General features: G+C 51.8%; 1 protein-coding gene across 12 annotated transcripts in view; it reads right to left on the bottom strand.

Annotated features, from left to right (window-relative positions):
• NAV1 (neuron navigator 1) overlaps positions 1-27,802 on the bottom strand; it is a 288,011-nt gene that overhangs the window by 168,059 nt on the left and 92,150 nt on the right. For 11 of the 12 annotated variants that reach the window (XM_033197735.1, XM_033197725.1, XM_033197726.1 and 8 more), the window contains 2 exons: positions 26,475-26,578; positions 6,835-7,626 (listed from right to left, as the gene is read on the bottom strand). In XM_033197735.1, coding sequence (XP_033053626.1) covers positions 6,835-7,626; positions 26,475-26,478 — 796 coding nt within the window. In that variant the 5' untranslated portion in view covers positions 26,479-26,578. The remainder of the gene's footprint in view (positions 1-6,834; positions 7,627-26,474; positions 26,579-27,802) is intronic. The other variant, XM_033197736.1, reaches the window with a different exon arrangement.

Genomic DNA, 27,802 nt, shown 5'->3' with positions numbered 1-27,802 from the left:
GTCCCTGCTTTCCATGCCTCTAACTGGCAGGAGAAAGCACCCTGAGAACCCCATAGTGAGAGCTGCCGCCCAGAAATTAGAGGACGCTGCAGAGAAACCACCCACTCCAGTGGCCGTGAAATGTATCATTGAGATGTCTAAAATAGATTCCAGGATGGCTCAGGCCAAGGCCAAGGCCCAGACCCTGCCGAGTCCTGGTTGCCTTGCTGAGGTTTGGCTGGAGCTGGAGAAGTGTGTGTCAAACACGCAACATACAACAGTGCTGGCAGGGAGAGCTTGGGGCCTGCTGGAGCCAAAGCTCTTAGGGGGTGAACCTGGAGATGGGCTGCTCTCCATGCCCTCCCATCCCTACCTCAGCACCAGAATGGGCTTGAGCAGTCTGGAAACTCCCAGTGGGTCCTCATTCTCCCCAGTGGGAGCTTCCCACCTATGCAGTACACCCCTCCACATTCCAGAGGCATCAAGTCTGAGGGAAAAAAAGGTGCTTATACAAGGTGAAAAGCACCATGGTGAAAAGCGGGTCGCCCTGCTTATCCCAGGCACACACTGCTGCACCCACACTGGACAGCCATGCCAGACACACCTTTAGTGCAACTCTGCTCCTCCCTCAGCCTCCAGATGGGAGATAAAAACAGTTCCGGGGGCATCTTCCCAGTCTGCCCCCTTATCTCTGGGGGTCAGAAGGAAGCAAAGACCTGTGTTCACTGAACGAGGTGGAGCTGAACCCTGAAGGCACTGGTGTCCTGCTTCCTTCAGGAGGCCTAATCTCCAGAAGCAGCAGTGTGGGGGAAGGTGTGGGAGGTGATGTCTGCCTCCTATAGGAGGGAACCTGCCTACGCAGGGCCAGTGAGCTGGGCCTGGCCGCGGCTGCCTCCCCACCCGGCCCTTCCTGTGCATGAGAGAAAAGGCCGCAGGCTCCGCGACATCAAACGCATCTGGGTAATCCAAACAGGGTGTGGGGGGAGGTCAGCCAGCGCAAATGAGAAACATGTGGCATCCATTTCCCCTCGTTGACTGGCTCAGCCTCTCCAGGCAGAGGGAGAAGGCTTTGGGCTTTAGGGAGGAGAGCTTCCTGGTTGGGCCAGGAGAAAGACCAGCCAGGTGCTGTGGGTCCCCGGCAGGGAGCCGCTCTGAGATGCAGACAGTGGGGTCCAGGTGGAGAGCTGGACTCCACTGGGCCCATGAGTCAGGGTGAACAGGTCAGGCATCTCCTATCAGGTCTTGTTCCAAAAGAAAACAAACAGAAGAAAAATGGAAGGAGGAGGCAAAAGGAGAAAAGACGAATAGACCATAGATAGGCGTCTGACCCCAAATAAAATAAAGGGGATCCTGGGAAAGCCAGGCTAGTTTCATCTGTAAGCATCCAGAGAGCAAATTCAGACCCATGGGTAGAAATTCTCAGAAGACAGAATCAAAGTTCAATAGAAGAAATATCTTTCTGAGTGCTTTCCTGGAAAATAAGGTAATGAGCCCTCTGTCACTAGGAGAGTGTAAACAGAACACCCACCTGCCTATAATGCTATAGTGGGATTAATTTTGGCTTGAGGTAGGTGGCTTAACTAGACAATTTCCATTCTAGGGTTCTATGAAATCTCAGGGAAGGGTGAGGGAGGTGGAGCGCTCTGCAGAGAGAAAGTGACTTGGCTATCCAGGAAGACATTGCAGTATGCTGCAGAGGTGGCTGAGCTGCAGTTATGGACCCTGAGGGCTCTGCTCAGCCTGCTCAACACAACACTGGCTCTCCCTTGTACCACATGGAGCAGTCTGCACCTTCAGCCTCAGGGTCAGAGGCTGTGAGGTGTGGTATATGTGTGTGGAAGGATAGCTGCAGAGAAAGGCAAGATTGGAGGTCAGCAGAAGAGGAATGATCATCAGCTTGTGATGGGGGCGGGTGGTGGGGGTGGGCAGTTGTAGCCACAGTATCAAATTGGGCAGAGAGAGTGGGAAGGGGTAAAACAAGAGGAAAGCGTCAGGAAACATCCCAAGACTCCAGGTGACTTGGTCCTGCTACCAATTCAATCCAGGTCTAGAAGGGGCCTGTAGCTTGGGGTTACAGCCATCAGTGATGGATGGTAAAGGGTATCTCCTTCGGTTGGTTTAAGTTTCAGAGAGCCAGAGTAGCTCTGGGCACTACTCCTCCATCTGTACCTTCTTCCCAGAGTAGAGGAACTGCCTCGAGGACCTACTTATTCATCCATGCATTACTCTCAGAGGCAGAGCCATGGGCTGTGAGTTAAAGCCAACAGCTTCGACTGCAGCAGTCAGAACAAGGCAATGCCCAAAGGAGAGGAACATGACCTAGGTGGGGGCCCAAGCCTAGTCTTGGAAGAAAACTTTCTGGATACGGTAAGAAAATAAATATTCTCGGTGCTAACCTGGAGGAAGGCAGGAGGTCTCACAGCTCCAAGATTCTGTGCCAGTGTCTTCTCCACACACATACACACACATCTGCAGGTTGCTGCACCTTGCCACAGCCCTTCCTCCTGCCTGTGATTCCACAAGCATCCTCCATCACTACTGGTGCTGCCCAGGGGAAGGGCAGAAGTGAGCTTTGTCCTCACTCTCCTGCTAGGCCTCAGGGAATCTGAGGGTGCTGGCTAAATTTCCACATACCACCTATCTGTTCTGGGCGGCAGTTCTTTGGAGAATTCTTTACCCACCCCAGCCTCACAATGCACTGAATAAAAAGGAAAATGAAGTATTTGTGAACACATTTCTTTCCCCTGCTACTCAAAGTATCCCAGAGCACATTCTCTGGAGTGACCCCCTTGCACCACCCCTCCCTGCAAAAAATTCACATCAACTGGCTTAGAAATTAATAGCTTCCTGCCTTTCTTCCTCATTTCTACTTGGCCTGCACTTCTGAGGGCCTACCTGTTGTCATGACAACCCCTTGTGTGGGTCCAGACCCCTTCAAGAGGAAGAGGGACTAGCAAGTCCAGGTTCCTGGGTTCTTTTACGTCCTGACCTTGGGCAGTCTTAGCTGTCTCACTTTGCCCCCTTTTCCTGGAGGACAGAAGGAGGGAACATGAACACCTGGGGTGTCAAAAGACTGGTTTTGCTTTGAGATCCTCAGGCCCAGGGATGATGAGCTAGGAAGATTTGGGGTGTCACTATAGTACAGACAGTCCCCGACTTGTGATTGTTTGGCTTCTGATTTTTTGGCATTATGATCACATGAAAGTAATACATTTGGTAGAAACGATACTTCTAGTACCCATACAACCGTTCTATTTTTCACTTTTAGTATAGTATTCAATAAATTCCATGAAATATGCAGCTTTATTATGAAATAGGCTTTACATTAGATGATTTTGCTTAACTGTAGGCTGATATAAGTGTTCTGAGCACATTTAAGGTAGGCTAGGCTGAGCTATGACGTTCAGTACATGAGGTGTATTCAATGCCTTTTTGACTTACAATCGTTTCAACTTACAACGGGCTTAATGGGACATAACCCCATGATAAATTGAGGTGCATCTGTATTTTATTGCTTTGTATTAATACAGGCTCTCTTCAAGCCACTTGGGACATTTCCCCTTCCCATCCCTATGGGGTAAGGATGAGCCATGGGAGGGTCTCTTCCACTCACAAATGAGGAAACTGAGTCCCAGAGGGGGTCACAGAGCTTAGGACTTCTACACAGAGAACTCAGGAATGCAGCCTCCAGCTTGGCCCCCAGACCCAGGCCAAGGGCCTGGTGGCCGTTCTTCTGGAGCCAAATTGCCTGATGTGAGTATCAGGCCAGGGTCCAGAGGCATCTGATTCCTGGAATTAGCCCATTTGCCCTTGGTACTCACCCCTCAGCCTTCCAAGTTTCTAGGGTTCCCCAGTGGGGCCCTAGTTATTTGGCAGCTTCCAAGGTTAGGGAAGGGACAGGGAGCCTGCCTAGACCATCTGGGACCCCGGCTGATTTCTGGGAACGGGATGATCAGGTTTCAGTCCTTCCCTTTTATTACAGAAAGGCTCTGGCTTGAAGCTGCCTCACTCCTACCCCCTCTCTCCGCCTCAGAAATTGATTCTTGGCAGCCTCTTGGATCTAGGATGGTACTAGGGAGTGAACATAACTGGACACTGAGCTCCACTGAGGTGGGGACAAATGCCCAGTGTCTTCAATCACAATCCTGAAACATTAAGGCACCATTCTTCTCCCCAGAGGCCACCCTGCTCTACACTGAGGGCCTGCCTGATACCTGAACACCACCTTCATGGGCTCTGGAAGACGGATTCCCTCTGTAGTTCCTCTCCCTCTACCCCTCCCCCAGGCAGTCTGCCCTCCACCCTTCACACAGGGAAAAGCTTAGTTTGGAGGTCACCAGCTCCCCTCCTTTCCTCCCCACCACCATTTGACACCAGGCTCTGCCTTGTTACAGTCTGAACCAATTCCCCAACCCCAAACTTTGGGTCCTCTCAGCTGGAGACTGGCAGATTTGGAAGTTTCCACCCTTCTCTCCCCATCCCAGAGAGCTAAGCCCCTCAGCCCTCTGTGGGGTCAACGAGGCAGCTCTGGTGGCCCATACCCAGTAGACACAGCCTTGGGCAGGTCCCTCTGCCTGCTGACTCTTCCTCTCTCAATCAGGTCTCCCAGGAGCTGTGACTTAGGACTCAGGAGATCAATGCAGAATCTCCCTTCCACCATGAACTCATAGATGACTTTAAGACCCTCAATACTTTTGACTCTGCATTTCCCTAACTGGGAAGTGGAGGTGTTCTCTCCTGACTTCCAAGGTTGCTGAAAGGCTCCTGTGTCAGTGTGCTTTGAGAAGTGGCAACTGCTGAGCAGAAATAAGGGACCAAAGCTCAGCTTCTCCTCCTCTCCTGCCCTCCCCCGCCTGCTGTCCTCCCCACTCTTGCCCCTCCTCCCACCTCCCTAGCCAGCTCAGGGCTGTTTGGCTCCTCTTGAGGAGCAACTAAGAGGGCTTCAGTGGGCAGTCAGCTTCTGGGACAGTGTGATGGCTTCCAGGTCTGGGGAGGACACAGACCAGCTAAGTCAGGCCTGACAAGTAAAGCCTTGACCTTGAAAAGGGTTCTGTGCCTTCTGCTATTCTGTGCCCTGACACTCCCTTGCCCTCCCTGGCCAAGTCCCTCTCTCAGTCTGACACACACACACACACACACACACACACACCACACACACACATGGTCCCTTCCTCTCTCACCCTGCTTTCAGTCCCTCAGCAGGGCTCTCTACCACACGGGCCAGTTGCATTTTGCCCATACCCCTCCTTGGTGCCTGCCATGGTGCCTGCCAAAAATGTACTAAATTTTTCCCTTATTGTCTCTCTTGCCCCATTCCCTGGGGTAGGGCCTTTGACAGCCTTAGCCCCACACTGAGGACCGGGTGGCACACTCCCTTTGCAGAGTGAGGCTGCCTGGTCAGCTTCTGCACCCACCCAGCCATCCCCACCTTCAGGAGGGGCTCCCAGGGGAAAAGGCTGTTCTTCTTTTGCCCTTGTCCAGTCTCCTGACTGTCCCTGCAAAGCCCATTTGCGGCCTTCTGCGTGAGGATCGGTTCTCCTAAGGTCCAAATCCTTGCCGCTGTTATAGGACTCTCATCCTAGCCCACACAGGAGTCGAGGGTCCCTAGGAAGACTGCAGCAGGCCAAATCGGTCTCCTCCAGCTTCGCATTCTCCAGGGTCTCCGGGCGAGCTCTCGCATCTTTCCCACCCGCCCAGCCCGTCACTCGGCCCCGCCCCTTCACACGCGCATGGGCACGCCCCTTCCCAGCCCCCAGCGGGCGGGCAGCCTGCCGGGTACCCAGGAAGCTCGGGTCCCTCGGCGCCAGAGGACCCACATCCCAGCCACCGCAACAAGTCCGCGCAGCCAAAGCAGCTCGCCTGGGCTCCAGGCCTTGCCGTCCTTGTTCCGTGGCCCCAACAGGGCCCGTGCCAGTTCCCGAGGCATGGCCGCCTGGCGTCCGGCATATCCCAGATCTATCCTTCTCTGAGGGCAGGGACGCTCCGGGGAGAGAAAGAGCAGTTCTGGGGCCCGCTTCGGGATTTTTTGCATAGACTCTTCAGGCACCGAGAACAATGGAGCAGCTCTGCGTGCTTCCTCCACTCGAGCAAGCTTTGTTCCTCCCTTCCCGCCTGCTCGGCTTCCATTAGCCACAGGGCAAAGGCTTCCCGGTCAAACAGGAGTCTCGGCGCTAAAGCCCCGAGCTTTCCACACGCCCTAAAAGACCGGCGGGTGTAGGGGTTGGGGCCAGAGCTGGGGCTGAGGTATAGGACGTGCGCCCAGATGCGCGCAGCTGGCAGCCCGCCCACCCCCGGCCCTAGACGCTTCTCTTGGCCAGAATCCTCACACCGCGGGGAAATCCGACTCGCGTTCCCACTCGGGATCCACAGAGGAAGTGGAGCCTCAGCTGTGTTCCGGGGCCAACCAGCCCTCACATCTGCTCTCCCACAGCTGTCCTCTAGATCCGGGCTCTCGCTGGACGCTCCCCTTGCAATGCGGGATGCTCCCGTCAAGCGCAGGCCACACCACAACGGAGGTTTCCACCAGTCTCAGGTTTTGCCATATTGGGATTCTGGCTCTATTTCTGAGAGCCGGTGACCCCCCACCCCCACCCATTGTCCAGCTCACCTAGGGCAGGCCAGAGTCAAGCCCGGGTTCCAGCCTGTAATGTCTTTAAGAAGGTACACTTGAGCCATGCGCATCTGGAGGTGGGCCAGCTCAGCACATCTGGGCGCAATGCCCATCACAGCCTGATCGTGAACAGGAGGGCCCTCCGGGAAGGCGCATGGGGAGGGGGCTTCTCTTTCCCCACACCTTCCCCAGCAGCTGGTTAGGAGAAAGCCAGGGGCGGGGCGGGGCGGGGCGGCAGGACTTACCCAGCATCTGGCTGAAGAGCAGCTGCTCCAGGTCTCCCAGCACTGTCACCACCAGCTCGGGGTCCACCTTGAGGAAGGCGCGCTCCTCCTGGCCCTTGGCGGAGGGGACGGGCCCAGAGCTCTTTTGCGCCTTGGCCTTGCTGGAGAGCAGCTCGTCGTCGGATTTGCCATCTTCGCTCACGGCAGCCTCAGGCGCCTTGCTGAGCGGCTTGACCTCCGCATAGGGTCCTCGAGGGATCCGGCTCGGCTTTCCCAGGCTGGGCGCAAGTGGAGCCAGGGGGGTCTTGGCGCCGCCCGCCGGGCTGCCCTTGGCCTGGAAGAGCGAGTGCTCCGACTTGGACAGCGTCTTGGACATCAGCGGAGCTTCACGGCCCTTGGACCCCACCTTGCCTAAGCCTTTGGGCGCCTTGGCCATATCGTCGCTCCACTCGGGCTCATAAAGCTGCAGCTTTTTCTCGGAGTCCGTGAGAAAAGAGAGGTTGGTGAGCGACTTCTGCTTGCGCAGGTTGGAGGCTGGCGGCCCACCGGGGACACGGCTGTCCACACTGCCGGACTTGAAGACCTTCAGCTCAGCCGCGCTGGCCTTGGCCATGCCGCTGCCGCCGCCGGGCGCCTTGGCGCGCTTGGGCAGCATGCCTCTGCCGTCCGCCGCCGCCGCCTTCTTGCCGGCGCCCCGCGGCTCGTCCGCGCCCTCGTCGCCGCCGCCGCTGCTCAGCTCCACCTCGGGCTGCACGCTCTTGACGCTGCTGCCCAGCATTCTGCCCGCGAGGAGCGCATGGACGATCCGCGCGTCTGCAGGCACGGGGGGAGGGGGCAGGGGGCGGGAGCGCAGGAGGAGGAGGCGGGGGAGGAGGAGGGGGAGAAAGAGGACGGAAGAAACCGAGGAAGAAGGGGAGAGGAAGGGGGAGGGAGCGAGGGAGGAGGGAGGGAGGCAAGCCGAGGGCGCAGGGGAAAGAAACGAGAGGAAGGAAGCCAGGAAAAAGGAAAGAGCAGGGAAGCCGGGGAGCGATAGGGCGAGGTCGGAGGAAAAGGGGCGGGGCGGCGGGGAAAATACAAATTAAAATTTAAAAATCAGTCAAAGGAAGGATGGAAGCCCCGCGGCTCCTGCGGCGCCCTGCGGTGCTTTGGTGTCCGGATCCCAGCCCGCGGCCTGCCTTCCTGTCAGTCCCGTGGACACCGCACTGCCCGGCAGCGCCCCGGCCGCACTCAGCCAGCCAGCCCGAGTCGAGGCTGCAGGCTGCAGCTCCTAGCAGAGGAAGGAGGGAAGGGGAAGGCGGGGAGCAAACAGGAGGAGGGGAGCGAGTGTGCGCAAGGGGAGGGAGGTGGGGGAGAGAGAGTGTGTCTATTTCTGGCTCGGGAGGGGGAGGTATCTGCGAGCGGAGCTCCAGGGGCGGATGAGTGGGGGGTAGGGGGGAGATAAAGGATCGGGCCAGTTTTTCTCCCAGCTTTCCGCCTAGAGGCGGGGCGGGTTCTTGGATTCTCGGAGGGCACGGGTGACCCCCTGCCGTGTCCGGGATAAAGGTCTGTTGAGGAGGTGTGGAGGTGCCGGTGAAAGAGACAGAGAGAGGGCGGCTCAGAATGCGGGAGGGAGAGTGGGCCTGTGGGCCTGGGAGAGATATCGGGAGAGGGATGGAGGAATGATATCCAGGGTGCTCGTTCCCCTCCCCCAACCCCAAGCCGTCTTTGGTTTCCCCCCAGGAAACTCCCAGTCCCGCCCTACTTCAGTCTCTGAGGCTCAAGGTTGCCCTCCTGAGCCCAGGAGGTAGGGGATGGGGGAAGGACACGGGTGGCTTGGAGAGAAGGGGCCTAGGGTTGACTGAGGAGGGGGCTGAGGGCTTTGCAGGGGAAGGAGTAATTCTTGAGATCAGGAGACTGGGTTTCTGTTCCAATTAACCACATGACCTTGTCAAAGTCATTGAACCCCTCTGGTTCTGTTTTCTTTTACAGTGGTTATAATACCAGCTTCACAGGTAGAAGGGCTTTGGAACTGTAAAGGCCTGTGTCAAACCTAGGGAATCAAGAGGAGGCTTTGCACTGGGTCCCTTGCCTGCCAGAGTTGAGCCGAGCAGGGGAGTGCCTTTAAAAGATGTTTCCCAAGTCCTTCTTCCTTTCCTCCTAACTGGACCCAGGGGACAGGGATGGGGTGGAGGGGGAACAAGAGCCAGATGGAGTAGTCTGCAGTTTGCCTAGGACTGTACCTCAGTAGAGGGGACACTGCCCATCCTCTAATGGCCTCCCAAATCACCGCCAGGTTGCCTGAGCAAAAGGCTCTCAGGAGAGGTGAAGGATAGGAGAAAGTGGAGGGGAATTCTCTGAAAGCAAAGCTTGCTCCAGGAGGGGTAGGCCCCAGATGGAGCCAAACTCTAGGGATTATAAAGCCCTAAGAACTTTTTGCCAAAATGTGGTAACCATCAGATTATCTCCCCACCCCAAACCCAACCTCCATCTCTCTGGCTCCTTTCCTCCCTTTCTCCTAGAATCTGAAGAACTCTGTGTGTGAGTCTCATGGTTTACGCACTCTCCTAACACTAATCATCACCTCCTGCCTGGTGTGAAATGTATTTGTGTCTCTGTCTGTCTCCCCAACCAGCGCAGGATCTCTCCGGGTGTAGAACTGTGTCACTCAGCACCTTGCATGGAGCAGGTGTTGCAACTCTGTTGGTTAAATGGATTTGGAGGCCTGAGCACTGTAGGGTTCTGGTGGTATCCCAGAAATACCAGATTGAGATGCCATAAAATCTGCCATGACAGAGATCATAGCAGAAAGGATAAGTGGCACTGAGAATATAGAGTTCTCAAGCAGAGAAGTGTTTGGTAAGAAGCATGGACTCTTGGCTGTCTTGGAGACACAGAAAAAAAGATGGCAATTCTGTCCTCGAGGAACTCTGAACTCTTGTATTTCCTGTCTGGCAGGGAACACAAGGTAGACAATACAAGACTTGGGAAAATAATAATCCTGTCCCTGTGAAAAAAGCAATGTCACACACATCAACACATTCATCTCAGGTAGACAGACATAGATGTATATATTCCAATTACAAGAATAACGAAGAGTAGAGGACAGGAGTTGGTACAAAGGTTTACAAGAGGATTCTGTACCATCTGCAATGCACAATGCAGACTGGCTTCAGAGGCTTATGTCTAGCATTAGAAAACTCAGGGGTGGAACCAGGGTTCGTGGTTCCAGATAGGAAATGACAAGCAGTGAAGAACTGGTTAAAGGGACGTGAGTGGTATCATGCCAGAACTTGGCCAAGGCACAGAGAGTGCCCAAAGGATGAGGCCAATCATGGGACTTTCTTTCCTGGGCACACATGAAGTACCCATGCTTATGTCCAAACATGAGGTCCCAGCTCAAGCAAGGGATCAGGCCCCACCTTTGGTGCCAAATCTTTGAGTAAGCATGACCATACCCTTCCTACCCCATCCTTCAGGGTATTTGTAATGCAGTCACAAGCCATCACTTCTAACGGTCCTCATCCTTACTCACAGGTCATTCTCTAATTTACACAAGATGCCCCTAACTCAATCACAGGAGAACCACACCTTTCCTAAAAGTCGCAATTTGAGAATCTGACACCACCTATTCTCTGACTTGCCAGGTTACAGTTGTTCTTACTTGTTGTCTCTATATCCTCTTTCTGCATGTAGTCATCTTCTCCTTAGCAGACAAAGGGAAATTCACTGGCTACCATCTTGGCTGAGAAAGCTTATTTTTACTGTGTATATTTTCAAAGTCACACATTCCACCCAGTGTATTCTGCTGTGAGCAAAACCTGGTGCCCTCTCCCCTGGTTTAATTTGGTCCCTCATCTCTGACACCCATGTCTGTAGGTTAGTGCCTCTCAAATTCTTTAGAATTGGTACGAAACACTATTTCACTTGTTGCTCTGTCCTTGTTGCATTTCCTTGTCACCTTATGCTTCCTCCCCAGGGCTGGATCTCTCTTCCTCTCTTCCTCCCTTCCTCCCTTCCCCCTTCCCCCCTCCCCCCCTTCCTTCCTTCCTTCCTTCCTTCCTTCCTTCCTTCCTTCCTTCTTTCCTTCCTTCCTTCCTTCCTTCCTGGTTATCTTGCTCTCTCATTTGATTTGGTGTTTTGGCCTGGTCCCTTCCCCCGTCTTTATTCCTCTTTGTTCCTCTGTACCTTGTCTCATGCTCTCATGGGATATCCTATTCCCCAAATCCCAAGTCCTTTTGCTTCCTTCAAGAAACAGCTCTTGAAATTCTGCCTCTTTTGAGAAGAGAAAAAAGTGTTGTCAATAAGAGAAGCCTCCTCCCTACCATCTAAACCTAGTGCTTCACACTCTATCCTGCATGAAATGTCACCTGTCAGTTTATAAAATGGAAGATGACTTCTATGCACATCTCATGGATTAATTCAGTGCCAATCCCCTTGAGTGCCAGTCTCTGTGCACTGTCATTCTTTAAAGGGTCTTGCTGTGGCCAGGTGGTGGTCCCTTTAAATGGCCATCTTGGCATCCAGGAAGTTTCTGACACTCCCTAATGTGACTTCTCCCTCTATCTGGCTCTTTTTTGATTCTTTTCACATCCCGTGAGTTTCCCACTATCCTCTACTGCAGTGGGAGCGCTGTGCTGCCGTGGCAACAGCCATTCCAGCATCAGTCAATAAAACCAATATGTGCAGAATGTTTCCTCGAGTGATTCCTAAAAAGAGAAGGACCTGCACTGTCACATTATCTCCAAACCCAGCCCTGAGCCCCTACCACTCAGTCATTTACCCCTTCTCTAGAATGACAGGCTTCAAATTGTCCTCTGAAGAGAGATCCTACCATCAGTGATCAATGAAGAGGCTATGTGATGAGGGAGAGGCCTGACTGGGCAGGCAGTGGGTGCTGGTGATGTCAGTAACCAAGTTTCTAAAGGGGAGGTGGAGAAAGAGGCTGGTTTGGAATCATGAAAGTCCCCAATCCCCAGCGCCCCAAAGACCAGCTCATCACCCCACTCCTCTCTTTCCAAAGGCATTGGTAGTTTCTGGAATGGCGATAGGATGAGTGATTTGACCACATCTGTTGACAGATAACTTAAAGCAATTTGAGGAATGAAGATGTAGGCATACTGCCAAGGAGATGCATGCTGTGTGATTTCACATTCTCACACCCCTGTGATTAGAAACGGATGTAATCCGGGTGTCTGTGGGGGGTCTGGGGAATCTGTCAGTTGGGACTGTGTTAGGAGAACTGGGGGTCAGGGAGAGCCAAAGACAGGAGAGGGTGGGAAGGTGGCCAGGCTGTCCCTAGCTCATTGACCTTGAAAGGTGACCTTGGGGCCCAGTGTGGTGGCTCACGCCTGTAATCCCAGCACTTTGGAAGGCTGAGGCGGGTGGATCATTTGAGGTCAGGAGTTCGAGACTAGCCTGGCCAACATGGTGAAACTCTGTTCCTATTAAAAATACAAAAATTAGCTGGGCAATAGTGGCACGCGCCTGTAATTCCAGCTACTTGGGAGGAGAATTGCTTGAGCCTGGGAGGCGGAGGTTGTGGTGAGCTGAGATTGCACTACTGTGCCACAGAGTGAGACCCTGTCTCAAAAAAAAGAAAAAAGAGAAAGAGGGAAGGGAAAGGAGGGAGGGAGAGAGAGAAACAGACAGAGAGAGAGAAAGAAAGAGAAAGGAGAGAAAGAAGGAGAAAGAAAGAAGAAAGAAAGGGAAAGAAAGAAAGAAAGAAAGAAAGAAAGAAAAAGAAAAGAAAGGGAAAGAAAGAAAGAGCAGGGAGGGAGGAAGGAAGGAAGGGAAGGAAGGGCAGAAAGAAAGAGCAGGGAGGGAGGGAGGGAGGAAGGAAGGGCAGAAAGAAAGAAGGAAGGAAGGAAAGAAGGAAGGGAAGAAAGAAAGAGAGAGAAGGGGAGGGAAGGAAGGGAAGAAAGAAAGAGAAAAGGAAGGAAGGAAGGAAAGAAGGAAGGAAGAGAGAAAGGTGATCTTGGGAGAAGGGGAGATCTGAGGGAGGGAGAAGGGGGCACATGAGCCCATACTAGGCTTCCTGCAGGGTTATGGGCAGAGCAGGGGAGTTTTTTCTTGATTTCTAGGACCATAGTCAGGATCTGGAGAGCAAGGGCTAGGAACCCAGCCACATGGCTCTTCAAGCCTAGCCCACTCACTCTGGACCAGCATGGAGCTGTCACTGCCCAACTGAGTGACAAGCATTCTCCATACGTTTTCTCTGCTTAGACGCCTACCATGAGGTCTCCTCATCACCTCCCTAGCAGATGCCAACACCCCTGCCTTTGTGGAAAGCCCTCTAGCCATTGCTCCCCATTTCTTTTTGTCCTTTTCTCCACCATGTCATTCCCTCATGTCATTCCAGCTAATCAGCAGGGACTTTTTGAGCACCCAAAATGTGGGACTTCTTGAGTAACCCAAAACTTTACTCCCAGTGAGATGGGAGCCTCGGTAGGCTGGGAGTAGAGAGTGACATGGTCTGGCTTCCCTCTTGAAAAGGTCACTTTGGCTGCTGTGTGAGGAGCAAATTGCTGGGCTCAAGGGCAGAAGCAGTTGCAATCACCCAAGCCAGGCTAGGGCTGCCGAAATAGCTGATGGCTGAGCGCGGTCTTGTCTGCATCTGGATGACCAGCTCCTGACTACTCGTGCCGTGCTCAGTGCCAGCTACGATAGGTGCTGGAAGATACCACAGAGAACAAACAGACCAAAATTCCTGTCCTCGTGAATTTATATTCTAATGGATAAGAATGACAATAAATTAGAGAGAGATGTTAGTTACTAAAAAGTGCTAAGAAGAAAAAAGCAGGAAGGGGAATATGAACTATCCAGGGGCAGGGGTGAATGTTCCATATGGTGGCCTAAAAAAGCCTGCACTGAGAAGGTGAACATTTGAGTAAAGATCTCAAGGAAAAGGGGGAGCAATTTGGGAGCCAATGGATATCTGGGAGAAAAGATTTCCAGGCAGAGGGAACAGCCTACCAGGATCAAAGGCCCTGAGGGTATGTGTGCCTGGTTTTCTTTTCATTTCTTTTCTTTTTTTTTTTTTTTTGAGACAGGGTCTCACTCTCACCTTGTCACCCAGGCTGGAGTGCAGTGGTGCAATCACGCCTTACTGCAGCCTCGACCTCCTGGGCTATAGGTGTGCACCACCATGCCTGGCTAATTTGTGTGTGTGTGTGTGTGTGTGTGTAGAGGCAAGGTCTCAGTATGTTGCCCGGGCTGCTCTCAAACTCCTGGGCTCAACTGATCCTCTGGCCTCAGCCTCCCATAGTGTTGAGATTACAGGTATGAGCCACCGCATCTGGCCGTGTCTGCTGTTTTCAAAGGAAAGCAAGGAGATCAGCACGGCTGGAAAGAAAGGAAGGGAGAGGACAGTGGCAGGGGATGTGGTCAGAGAGAAAATGTGAGGCCTGTGCAGAGAGGGCCTTTTAGGTCATTACAAGGGCTTGGCCTTTTATTCCCAGTGAGATGGGAGCCTTGGCAGGATGGGAGCAGAGAGTGATATGACCTGGCTGCCCTCTTGAAAAGGCCACTTTGGCTGCTGTGTGGGGAGCAAATTGCTGGGCTCAAGGGTAGAAGCAGTTGCAGTCACCCAAGTGAGAGATGATGGTGGCTTGGAACTGGGTGGTGACTGTGGTGGCAGTGAGAAGTGGTCAGGCTCTGGATATATTTTGAAGCTGTTAGAATTTGCTATTGGCCAAATGTGGGTGTATGGGAAAGAGAGGAACCAAGCATGTCCCCCCAAGGATTTAGGCCTGGACAACTCTAAGATTGGAGTTGCCATCAAGATGGGAAGGCTTCAGGAGGAGCTGGTTTTGGAGGTAGAATTAGAGTCCTCTCTTCTCCCTGGCCCCTCTTGAGGCCAAATCCACCTACTCTAAGCCGCCTTCCCTGACTCTCCCCACGCAGTTCACTGCAGCCACTTTAATCATTTCCTAATGTTCAGGGCTGTCATTCGTCATTCACCCATTGGTGTTTTCCAAGGATCCATCTTCGATTGAACTTTTTCTCAAAACCCATCCCAGCTCTGTGCACACAGTGGGCTCTCAAAAACATTCGGTGAATGACGATTGATTCAATGAATGAATGCGTGACTCAGAACAGATGTGTAGGGAATTGTAAACAGCAGTGACCTCTTAATATCCCGTGGCAAGACACAGTGCAGCTGGTGTGTGGAATGGAAGCCAAGCTTCTGGGATGGTGGCCCAGCAGCATCTTTTCTCCCTTCCCTGAAGCCCTGGGCCAGAGTGAGGCCAGTGGACCCTTGCCTTGCTCCTTTGAAGGAAGCTCCAGTTCTTCAGAGGAATGACCTTGGGGCATTCAGGGATGAGACCCTCTTCTGCCCCTAAATCTCTGCTCTGCCCAGAGGCATGGGGAGAGTTTCACCACACCTCTGCGAGGCAGGGGGAAAAGTGGGCAAGGTATCCTCACAGCCCAGGCAGTAATCCCAGCTGGGACTTCAGCCCCATCCCCCACTCCCACTTGCTGAAAAAAAAGGAGACACTAGATACAGTGGTCCAATATGGCTGCTCTGGGTGGCTCACACCTCCAGGGCCTCATCCAGGAAGCCTTCCTAGATTGGTCCATTAGCCCAGCCACTGCCTTTGCTTCGCCAGGGCATTGGTAGTTGAGACATTTCTGTGGACACTGCAGGTCCCCGGCTCACCCTCTCTGGCCCCAGAAGACTCCCTGAGCTCAGTGTGGTTGGGGATTTTTCCTCTGGGCTACAGATCAAGTGTGTGGGCTCCAAAGAGAGATTTATTGTCTTCCTGTCTATTGGGGAAAACGAGGCAGAGAAATCTAGAGGCTGGGAGTGGAGCCAGAGGTCATGGGCCTCAGTCTGCCCTCTGGCTCAACTGTCTCGGGGGAGCTTCCAGGAGGGTGGAAATGCCGAGAAATTCTAAGCTACAACTCACATTCCTTGGAGCTCACAGCTGCCTGGACACAAATTCCTATGCCAACAGGGCACGGGTAGAGCAGGGATGAGCCTGCCCGTCGTGTGAAAGGACCAGGGCAGAAATGAGGTCCCTTAGAAGGAAAACAAGTCACCTCTAGTCACACAAGTAAACAAGACCAGAGCCTGAAGCCCATGTCCCCAGCTGGAGGCTGGGACTCCCCAAGCTGGGACAGGGACGGGGCACAGGCCCTCCTTTCAGAGGCAGGGCTCGGGGCTGTGTAGCCCTGGAGAGAGTGGAAACTGGTTGAAGGCTCCTGGGAGGGCCTGTTCCAGACCTGGGAGGGGAGGATAGGAGCTGGAATCCAAAAAACTGGCCCCTCCTTCAGTCAAGGGTTTCTCAGCTAGAAAGTCAGGGGCTAGGGAGGTCTGACTCAGGGCTGGACTGTTGTTTCTCCCAAGTGTTCTGGCCCCCAGGCTAGAACATGGGACTTGTATTTCTCGTGACTGGTTTCTCAGCAGAGGAGCCCTGGCAGTGCACAATAAGGCATGGGGTTTCTCCTTCCTGTCCTTGGGGAGTGGGGTCCAGATCTCCAAGCATTGAGACCTCCCTTCTTTTAAAGCCAGAACTCCATGATCTCCTACAGAGAATCATCTCTCTGACCTGATGACCTAAATGGCCTCCCAGGGAAGGACAGTCTCCCGGCCTCTGCTATCTGGCTGCCTTAGAGGCCAGTGCTGGCCAACACGCAGTACTCAAGCCCTTCCCCACTCTGGCTTCACCTGCTGGTAAACTTGCCCTCTAATGCTTTCCTCTAAATGCCCCTGGTCCAGGTCTGACCCCACTTCTGCACCTTTGCTTTGCTCTGCCCTTTTCCTGAATGCCTTCTGTTATATGAATTAAAACCCAATTCTCCCTTCAAGGCCCAGCTTCAGAGCCAGCTCTTCCAGGAGGCCTTCTCAGACTACCCCATCGCACACTGCTCTGCCTTTCCTACCCACTGATTATAGTCAGGGGCCGTGTACCCACATTCTGCCTACTTATATCCCAGGGAGATATCCTCTCCTGCCAGCAGAATTGTAAGTGCCCTACATAGGTTAGTTAGTAAGGGCTCACTGATGCTTGCTGAACTGAAGGACAGGAGAGCATACAGTTACTAAGCACCTCCTATTGCCAGGGACCCTCTTAGACATGTAATGTTCATCATTTCATAAAAGCCTTTGAAGCAGGGGCTATCATTATCTTTTTTTTTTTTTTTTTTTTGAGACGGAGTCTCACTCTGTCACCCAGGCTGGAGTGCAGTGGCCGGATCTCAGCTCACTGCAAGCTCCGCCTCCCGGGTTCACGCCATTCTCCTGCCTCAGCCTCCGGAGTAGCTGGGACTACAGGCGCCCGCCACCTCGCCCGGCCAGTTTTTTGTATTTTTTAGTAGAGACGGGGTTTCACTGGGTTAGCCAGGATGGTCTCGATCTCCTGACCTCGTGATCCGCCCGTCTCGGCCTCCCAAAGTGCTGGGATTACAGGCGTGAGCCACCGCGCCCGGCCATTATCTTCATTTTACAGAGAAATACACTTGCCCAAGACCACACAGCAGGCTGCTGGTGGAATCAGAAACGGAATAAAGGTCTGTGTGTTCCGCATCTTCCCATAACTTCATGCTATCACCATGTAGCTATTTCTAGAGACTTGCTTAATGTAATAACTGCATGTGATTCCAAGACATATAGAACCCAACAGCAGGAAAGTCTTGGATCCTGGCAGAGAAAGGGGGACTGGGCATTAGAAGGGGGAGTGAAGAATGGGAAGGAGGGCCCTGACTCTCCTGCCTATCCTGCTGAGGAGCTCCTGTAACCCAGACACCTGCTGCACCTGAAGTCTGCATGGGTCTAGGACTGCAGTCACATTAAGACTGCCCCACAGAATCCTGGGAGTGAGAATGTGGCAGAGGAGAATCTTGCAGACAGAGCTGGTGGTCTGTAGCAACACCAGTTGCTTCATAGCTCAGCCCCATGACCTATGTCCTAGGGTCTTGGTCACTTTCAGTGGACCTGACAGTCCCAACAGGTCAGGATCTTCTGAGGACTTCCCTAATCTCAAGTCTTGGGGGTTCTGGGTTGTCTTCTTGATTTGCTATGTGACCTTAAGAGAATATATACAGCTGGTCATCTAAGAAATTGGGTGGGGGTAGGAGCTAGAAAATCTCTGCTCCCTCTGCTCAGGGGCTTCTAGTAGGGAAAGGCAAAAGAACACCTAATCTAGGGTACTCTGTCTGAAACTGTACTCCTTTAAAATCAGATCTCTGTGCTCTTCAGGCTAATAAAGAGCCCAGGATAAGAAGTCCAGATGTTTCCCACATGTACTTTTCCTGTATGTTGCCATGGCAACTGTCCCATACACACCACTGGGGTGGATATTGCACACTGGGCCCCAGCAGAGCGCTGCACCACCCAGGTACATCGCCCTTAGACCATGACCCACCCAGATCCGTTGTCACGGCAACTGCAGGCCTGGGAGGGAGAACTCCAGGCAGGCAAAGGAAGGAGAGGGTAGGGTGTGTGCCTGTGGCTGTGCCCATGTGTTGGATGGGGACAAGCAAACTCCTTGTGTCAGCATGTGTCCTTTGGGATGGGCAAATCTAGAGTTGAATTTGACCTGTCCATGAAGAATTGGATGTTTTAAGGTCATTAAATCATAACACTAAGAGGGACCTTGGAGATAATCTTATTCTGCAGTAAATCCCCTTAATTCACTGTTGGCCACACAAACCCAACAATCTGATGAGGAAAAGCACAAGGCCCAAACCTGTGGTGACTTTGTCAACAGTGATGACATCACTACCCTAGAACAGAATTTCTTAATCTATGTTCACAGACTGGATTCCGGGGGTTCACAGTACCAGCCATCAAACATAAGCCAAATACTGTAAATATGTCCATTTATCTGGGGGGATATATTGTAATATCAGCTAAATTCTTAAAGAGGTTCTTGACTCTAAAAAAGTAAAGCCAACTGCAAAAGTAATGAGAAGCTTTTACCCATCTGAGTGTGAACCAGCTGGGACAGATGGTTTAAAGAAACTTGGCCTTCTTACTACCCTAGAGAGAAAGATATTCCCATTTTGTGGCTGCACTCATTTTCTCTGCTGGCACCTCTGTGCTTTATTAGAGTTTTGTTAGGTTTTTGAATAAGGCATTAAACCTAACAGAGGAATGCCGTGGACTCATATTTCAATGAATTTTAATAGAATAATCACTGGCAATTACTTGGAATATGAAAATTGCTCTGCAAATGTTAAGAGTATTCGTTGGTGTGATGGGTGGGAGTTCCAATGCCATGATGAGAACGTTGCCTTTCACAGGGCCTGATGTCATCACAAGGGGCTTGCCACCTCTGTGCTCCCTCCTGCCTGCACGCAACCTCAGATTCTTCAGCGGGAAGGATGCAGTGAGCTCATGAGGTCAGCTCTTGCCCCTGGACTGTGCCAGTGTTTATACGAACCTCAGGCTGCTCTCTTTCCACTTCCACTGGGGCTGAGCTCTCCTCCTGCCAGGAAGTTCTCTTATTTATCTGACCTCAGTCATTCATACCTCAGGACACTCTCATTTCCTTCTCCTGGAAGGATTTTCTTGAGAGAAGGGACAACTGAGCATTTCTCTGCTCTCCCCTCCTCCCTGGGCTCATCTGGTCTGGCGTGGATGGCCCCGCACTTGCTGACCCTTCATAAGTTCTGACCTTTAATTATCTTCTGCTCCCTCTGAAGCCTGGGACTCCCACCACCCAGGAAGGCAGGTTTTTTATTCCTTCCGCCCTTTTCAAGGATGAACATTGTGGCTGGGGTAATTCTCAGCATTTAATCTCTCTGGCTTTTGTGTCTGCGTCACCTCACTCTCTTCAACTGCCTCTCCCTGGAGCTCCTTCTGTGTAAGCCTGCCCGCAGCCTTATAGTGGGGAGGGAAGTCTCTCACCAGGGGACCCTAATCCTCTTACAAAGGGGTTTGGGGGGGCATGGGATGGTGTGTTCCAGTTTCTGCCCATTCAGTGGTGCTGCAGGGAGACTTCAGCCTTGGCCGAGACTGGCGTGGAGCCAGCACTTCTTGAGATAAAGCCCCCTCGGCAGGCTCTCTGTCTGCTCTGGGCCTTCCCAGGGAGACCATAGTTCAGAGTTATAAGGAGGGCTGACCAATCTTTGCCCAGGCATGGGGCAAAGACCTCAGGGGCCAGATCTTCAGAGCTGCACTTGAGGTGAGGCTTACCTGGATTGGCCAGAGAAGTAGGGAGCAGCAGCGGTGGAAGTTTAGCAATTAGTTCCGCCTCCCATAGCTGAAATTTGTAACTGCTCCACAGCTCCCTGGATAACAACCTCTGAAGTTGTATGGAGTAGTCTGATCTGGAGAGATTCCTGTCAACCGGCCACCTCTCCTTAAGTGTCCTTTTCCCCAGAACCTTTCCATGGCTCATAGACACATGGAGAACTAAACAAGGGGTTGGGATTTTCTAGGAGGAGCTGAATGAAGCAGATCACTGCAGGTTGGAGAGTTGAATCTCTAAAAATCTGCTAAGAGGCTGCCAAGTGCAGGACAGACAGGTATTGGATATAGGGGGTAATTCTCTAGGAATACCACAGGAGAAAGTTTACCACCTTCCTCATCTGTTCAAGCACTCAGGGCGAAGCAGGGTGGCCCGCAGACTGCTGTTGCTTGTAGTCCCAGGAGTGTCATGAGGTTAAAAGCTCTGCTCCTGCTCTTTAGGGTGGGAGACATATTCCAGAGCTGGGGCTTGTCCAGGGCCACTGTGTAGATCATGTACAGCTGCACAGGTTGTACAATGCACAGCTCTAGGCTACATCATAAAGGGCCCACAAGTGCAGAAGTCTTTGCCTATTTTGTCCACAAATGTATTCCAAGCTTCTAGAATAGCATCTGGAACACAGTAAGTGCTTTATAAAAAATTGGCAAATGGGCCGGGCACGGTGGCTCACACCTGTAATCCCAGCACTTTGGGAGGCCGAGGCGGGCGGATCATGAGGTCAGGAGATCGAGACCATCCTGGCTAACACAGTGAAACCCCGTCTCTACTAAAAATAAAAATTAAAAAAAATTATCCGGCCATGGTGGTGGGCTCCTGTAGTCCCAGCTACCCGGGAGGGTTAGGTAGGAGAATGGCATCAACCTAAGAGGCGGAGCTTGCAGTGAGCCGAAATTGTGCCACTGCACTCCAGCTTGGGCGACAGAGCAAGACTCCGTCTCAAAAAAAAAAAAAAAATTAGCAAATGGATATGAATTTCCTCTGGAGTTGGGCAATGCAGAGGTCCTGGTTTTCTTGGTGCAGCAAGAAACAGGGATGCTGGGTCTTGCCAAGATTTCTTGATTTCTGGAACCACAATCGGGATCTGGAGAACAAGGGATTTGTACTATATGTGGAGCACTCATAGTTGCAAAAACCACGTAGAATCACTCACACACCTTTTAGAGTGGGAGGGCCTGAGTCCAAGGTAGCTGTGGGGAAAAGAGGATCCAAGCTGACCAGCTTCTGCTATTCTTGCCACTCCACTGAAAAGGCTAACACTGGGTCAAATCCACTGCCTTGGGATAAATCCCCTTCCCAGCCAAATATTGTCTTGAAAAGTCAGTCTCCTCCCTCCCCCTGTACTCCTCTAAAGATATAGCATCCAGACCCCTGCAGTTTTGATTCAAACCCCTCCATCAGGTACCTTGGATGACCTCACTTCTCTGGCCTCTTCCTTCATGGCCCCTCCCAGAGCCAGGCTGGTGATCCCACTGCCTCTCCTGGCCTCCCTGGGAGAACTCCCAGACTTGAGTCATCTTCCCCTCCAGTGAGGTCATGGAATGTATGGTTAAGAGCATGACCTCTGAAGACCAGCTGCATGAGTTCAAATCCTGGCTAGACCACCTTGGGCAAGCCACTTAACCTGTCTGTCCCAGTTTCCTCATCTGCAAAGTGAGTGTGGCAATAATATCACTTGAGTCAGTAACAAATAACACCAAACACATATTGAGCAGTTCTTATGTACCAGTCATTTTCCTAAGCGCTTTACCAATATCCATGCATTTAATCCTCACAAAACCCTATAAGGAAAGCACTGTTATCATCCCTGATTACAACCAAGGACACGGGGGCACAGAGTGACCAAATAAGTTCCCCAAGGCTGCACAGCTAGCAAGGGAGGAAGCTGCGATGCAAGGCAAGTAGGGAGTTAGATTCCAAACCTCATGCAGTTGTTAGAAGGATTAAAGGTGCTTATGACAATGCCTGCTTCACAGTAAGCCGTGGTAAGTGTCGGCTGCTGCTACTAGTGCTGTTATGACTTCCCGTCCCAGTTCTTGGAAGCCTACCAGGTCCTAGATTGCTGCTTTGTTTATCCAACAGGGTCTCCAGAGACCCTCACACTCCCGAGCCACCTCTGCCCCACAACAGCACCAACCTGCTGAAGCTCTGAGAACACGGCTAATATCATCTGCCCCTGAACTCCTGAACTTGTTCTACTTTCTAGTCAATTGTCTGCATGTCTTCTCTCCACGGATGGCTGGGACATAAGGCTCATCTTGGCCTGGAGGTCCCCAGAGGGCAAAGAACACAGCGGTGTGAACTCAGCATGAAATGACATAGGTTTGGAGTGACAGGGATGCCAGTGGCAGCTTGGGACCTGCTCAGATTGAGGGAGATATGAGCAGGGACTGTGGCTCACTGATCCCATTTCCTTCCTCATTGCTTGGCAGAGGCTAAGAGAGACTGAGTTGAACTTGGACAGTGTGCGACTGAATGAGTACAGGGCACATGTACAAACATTGGTGGGCGGCAGATGGGAAGGCAGGGAGTAAGAGAAGAGTGTGGCCTTTTGACAAGCCTGGGATGGAATCCTGGCACAGCTTCCTAGCTGGATGTCCTCAGATAGGTTTTATATAACCTCTCTGAGCCTGACTTTCCTATCTGTAACACAGAGTAATAATAATACCTTCAAAGGATTGCATAAGGTATTCACAAAGACTTTACATAAAGCACTTGCCACTATGCCCTGCACCTAGTAGGGTGTTCAATAAATGATAGTCATTATTACCATTTAGTTCTTTTTAGTTTTTAAAGAGTCAAAAAGCAGTGGTCCTGGTTTAGTTCACCTGCTAACTTCCTATGCAGTCCTGAGCAAGTCATTTCTCTTCTCTGAGTCTCTTCTCCCTCCTATTGAAAATGAGGCCAAATTTGCGAGATCTGTGAAGTTTGTCAGAGCTTTGACTTCCTATGTTCTTTGATGCAAGTCATTTGTAGTCCAGGAATACTTGGATTTAGCTTGAAACCCCCAGAACAAACTCCTCTCCCAAAGAGTAGTTACCATTCCTTGCTCCTGCCCCGGGCATGCTAGCTTTGCAAGTTTCCTTAGAATGAAGACTCTATCCCTGCTCTATTTAAAATCCACAAGGCACGAAAAACTTCACTGTGGCTTAAAGATGGAGCCAACTCAATAAGGGATAAGAAAGAGGAAGAAAAGCAAAACAGCCCTAGTGTGAAGCCAAACTCCACACTGCCCCACCCATTCTCTCTATATATCAACCCTCCTGTGAGAAAGAGGCAGGGAGGATGCTCTGGCTTGTTCCCGATGACACATGCTATGATGAGAAAAAGATCCCTTCATTGTGGGTCCACTTAGTGCTCATTCAAACATGCCACAAAGTGGAAGTCATTAAGGAATCTGCATAAGCCTTGGGGCGACCTTTCGCACACAGCCTCACACACGTGGGCACGCGGTAATGTCAGCCTTGGCTTCTCTTGGCTGTCCAAATTAAGATCTGATGGTGGTCTGTGCACTACCCGGTGCTCACTGTGCCCAAAGGGAGAGTAAGCAGATGGGACCCGTGCTGGGCTATCACCAACAGAATCAGATGGACCAGGGAGGGTCGGGGCACGTGTACAAACATCGGTGGGCTGGGCATTTCCACACTTGCCCTAGGCAGCTGCTGGTGGATGGCCTTCAGGACATATGAAGAACATCCCCAATACCCCGGGTTGGAGGCAAGTCATCATGGGATTCTCCTCCTGCTATATAAATACTAGAAAGCCTTATTTGGACTCTATGCCCAGAGTCCAGGCAGATTAAGTAAGAAAGTGGTACAAGGCTGAGAAAGCTCTTTGGTATTCTCCTACTCCCCTCAGAGACTCTGCACTCACCCCCCAAACCCATTCAGTGAACTTGGAGGCCAGAGTGGAGCATATTGGGAAAGGAGCAGAGAAAGACTGGTTGGTCTTTCTCAGCTGGTAGAGAAGAAACAGGCTCATAGACGATGAATTTTAGAGCTCTGCCACCACTTACATTGAATTCCTTACTCATTCATTCAAATCATTCCTTCACCAAAATGCTGACCACTAGGCACTGTGCTAGGTGATGGGGGGGCAAGATGAGTTCATCTTCAGGAAGGGAAGATACATGAGCTTCAAAAAAAGCCCCCAAATCCCCAGCCATCTACAAATTGATATGGAAATAACATGATCAATAACTGTGAAATAACTATGCTGGATTCTGTGAATTATATAAATATTTGATGGAGTACTCTCCAAAGCACCCAATTCTCCTATAAAATGGGATAATAAGCTCAGCGCCTTCCTCATGCCATGGGGCCTAGCGAGGGAGGCAGGACCGACTGGCTGCCTTATCAACCCCTATAGGGGCAGGTCACTGGGCACAGTTTCTGGGATCCCAACAAAATCTCTAGATAAGTCTCACTAGAGTGAATCCCTGGGCTGTGAACGTCTTGAAGGCAGGTCAAAGTCTTATTTGTCTTTTACCCCAGTGTCAAGCACAGTGTTCAGCACAAGGCAAACACTCACTGATGGTTTGTAGATTGAATGAAGGAATACATGAATGAATGAGTCATGTCATGCCCCAAGTGACTTTGGGAGTGAGAGGGCAAGGCATAAAATGAAACCCTTCAGTTGCCTCCTCTCTTCCTCTCTTCTCTGTTTTCTTCACACTCAGAAGAGCACAGCCTCTTCCACAAGGCAGGCAAATCCCAAATCTCTCTCCCCATCCAACCCATCAAAGAGCTCGGCGTATCCTCGGCAGAGATGGGTCACCATGACGACTAGCTAGCACCAGAGCAGAGGCAGTGCTGTGAACCCTGCTCCCCTTCCCTAGGAGCCTTGGAGAAAACCAGTGTTTCTCACTTTTCTAGTAAAGCCCTCCTCCAAAGGTTCCCCAGCATTCTGTCCCCCTAGAGGAACCCAACCGTGATCTAGCAGACAGTTTCACATCTAACCAGTGAGGGTGGTCTTCCAGCTGACAAGCCTGGGGAATTCCTAATGCTAGTCTGAAGCAGACGTTAAAAGTAAAAGTCCTCTCATCAACTCATCGGATAATAATCGTGAACGAGTGCTGGGTTAGGTGCATGGAGATCATTAGGCTCTAACAATGTGGCATCCACATGAGGAAGCCATTACGCTAACAAAACTGCAAATGTAAAAATAGAGCTCCACATAGTTTCCTGGTTACCACATTCTAATTCTGATGACTTTTCAGTGCCAGAGAAATTTGGTTTCCTTTTGTCCCCTGCCATGCCCTGGTTCTCCTGCATGTATACTTATTGTGGGAGGAGATGGCTTGCTTTGCAAATGTCCAGTCCTTAACCCATAACCCTCCTCCACAAGGCTTGTCATGGACGAATGAGTGTTGCTGCTGTTTTTAGGGTTGCAGTGGCTCCAAGATCACTGCTATAGACCAGGCCTAGGAAGGGCTCAAAAGGTTCCGGCTCCCAAGCCAAGAAGGGAAATCCGGTCACCTGCCCAGCAGGGCACAGAGAAGACGGAAGCAGTACACCATCCTGTTCAATGATCTCAGGGTCAGGCTGTGTTCTAAGCCCTAGTTTTGCCCTGCTGGAGCAGGGCACTGAGACAAAGCTGGAAGACAAACCCTCTGGACAATCTCAGGTTTGTGAAAAGGAAATTCATTACTTTGTTGAGGCAAGCTTCCCTTTGTCTGGGAAAGTAAAGGATTGACCTGGTTCCCTGCAGTGTGCAGCCTCGTGTACCCCTGGTGTGAATCATAGCCATCCTCTAGATACTTTTTCAATGTTGTAAGAAAATCAACACACGTTCCTAAGTGCTGCTGAGTTTTGAATCTGACCCACTTAGGGCCTGACCTATGGTACCTAAGACACTCACTCATCCATGCATCATTTATTTATTCAGAGACACTGAGCACCTGAGGATGCACCCGGGACCATCAGTGCCTCTGCCCTTATGGAATATTGCTGTATTTGAGATTTAGGGATCTTCCTGGTGAATCTCACATTCCTGAGGCTCAGGTGATATGTCGTGACTACAGGATGACACGGGGAAGGGGACATGTGTGGGAGTGGCCTGTTAAAAGTGGTTCTGGGAGGGGAAGCATTGTCAGGCAGCAAGCCAAATGGCTCTGGCCTGCCTCCCTAATTCCAGCACCTTCATTTTTCAACCTGGGCACCACTCAGAACCTGGCTTTCACTCCTAGCTTGTTACCTGTGTGTCACGACTTCTCACATGACACACACATGCAGTGACTCCCAGAGCCTGGACATCAGATAAACATGGCACCCCCTGGCCACTTTCCTATGCTGCCCCTGAAGGGTTCCTGGGTTTGATGGAACAATCCTGGGTTGAGTCAAACATAATGAAAACTCAAAGTGCAATTCACAGGTTGATGTCTCCTTGTCAAGAGATGGACCCATCCAGCCTAGGTCACTTCTTCCATGTGGGTAGTCCTAGCGCAGTGGCCTCCGGACCCTAGGAGGAAGTCTCCCCCAGAGCACTTACCCATGCAGGAGAAGCTCTCCTCAGTCTCATGGAGGGGCTCAGTGTAGCCATCAAGGGCCCAGCTGCCCTGGGAGAGGGGGCCAGATTTCTGGTCAGTTTGCAACCTGTGGGACCAAGAAAGGGTAATCACTCATGGTAGAGGTTTCCTAGTCTCTAAGCCCCTCCATGGGGCTAAGAAAACCCTCTTAGAACTTGGTTCTTCTTCTCTGATAGTGCCCTGCACCACTCAGGGCCAGTCCCTCCCTGATGGGTATGTGCACACGCCTGCCCTCCAGCAGGCAGCAGGCCTTCTGCGCAAAGTTGCGCCAGACAGGGAGCCCCAGAGGACACTGGGAAGCCCGATGCTTGTCACCCCTTGCCGTTCTACAATCTACCCATTTCCCAGGAACGTTATCACTTATAGGGCAGAGGGATACCCTAGCAACTCCAGGCCTTGGGTCCTTTGGCTTGCCATGATCCTTGCCCTCAGGATGAGCAGTATGTACAGCCCTGTACATACACACAGGGAAGAGCTCCCTCTGAAGCTGAAGTCATTGATTCCTGGCAGCACAGGGGGCACACAGGCTTTGGGCTTGCTCGTAGTCCAGGCAGCTGGTAGGTCAGGAAAGAAGCAGGAGTAGGCTCAGCTGCAATCACAGTGACTCCTGGGAGGACAAGTCTCTTGCTGGGCCCGTTGTGGTAGCAGGAAGGAAGGGTGAGGTCTCTGGGCACCAGCTCCCAAGTGCACACAGACCTCTGAGCACAACCTCAACTGTACAGTTGCTCCCAGGAACAAAGGCTGTGGGAGCTTTCATTATAGGCAATTACCCTAGGCTCTGGGAGCTGGCCCGCCCACCCATCCGCCCGCTGTCTCCAGTTAAATGGAGCCTTTGGCAGCTTGGCAGGAGGGGGAGGGGAGGGCTGTGCAGGCAGGAGGGGAAATTGAAGGGCTGGGCCATGGAACCCTGAGAGTCTCCAGTGCCACTGAGATTGTCTTTCTCTCTCTCCAGTTTTCACTTTTTTCAGTGCCTAGATGGCCGGGACTCTGGGCTCAATTTTGCCATTAACTCACTGTATAACCTGGAGTAGATCTCTTCTCCTCTCTGGGTCTGGCTTGCATCATGGGGTGAAAAGATGCCCCGCCAAGGCTGGGATCAGTTTTACGGTCTAGGGTTGTCAGGTGTTTGCTGCTTCTGCTCAGCCTTTTCTAAGCTGTTTAAACCGTGCTGAGCTCTTTTGTATCTCAGGTCCCTCAGGTGAATGCTGGGTGTAGGGCAGGGTGGGGTGTCCTTAGAGAAAGCAGGAAGCCTCATCCTGGCCCCGGGGGTGTTTGGTATGATGGGGACAAT

This window comes from Trachypithecus francoisi, unplaced genomic scaffold (assembly GCF_009764315.1).
Source record: "Trachypithecus francoisi isolate TF-2019V2 unplaced genomic scaffold, Tfra_2.0 Lachesis_group5, whole genome shotgun sequence".
Classification (NCBI taxonomy): domain Eukaryota; kingdom Metazoa; phylum Chordata; class Mammalia; order Primates; family Cercopithecidae; genus Trachypithecus; species Trachypithecus francoisi.
Note: the sequence above shows the minus strand (reverse complement) of the source record. Positions and strands in the feature narration are given on the sequence as shown.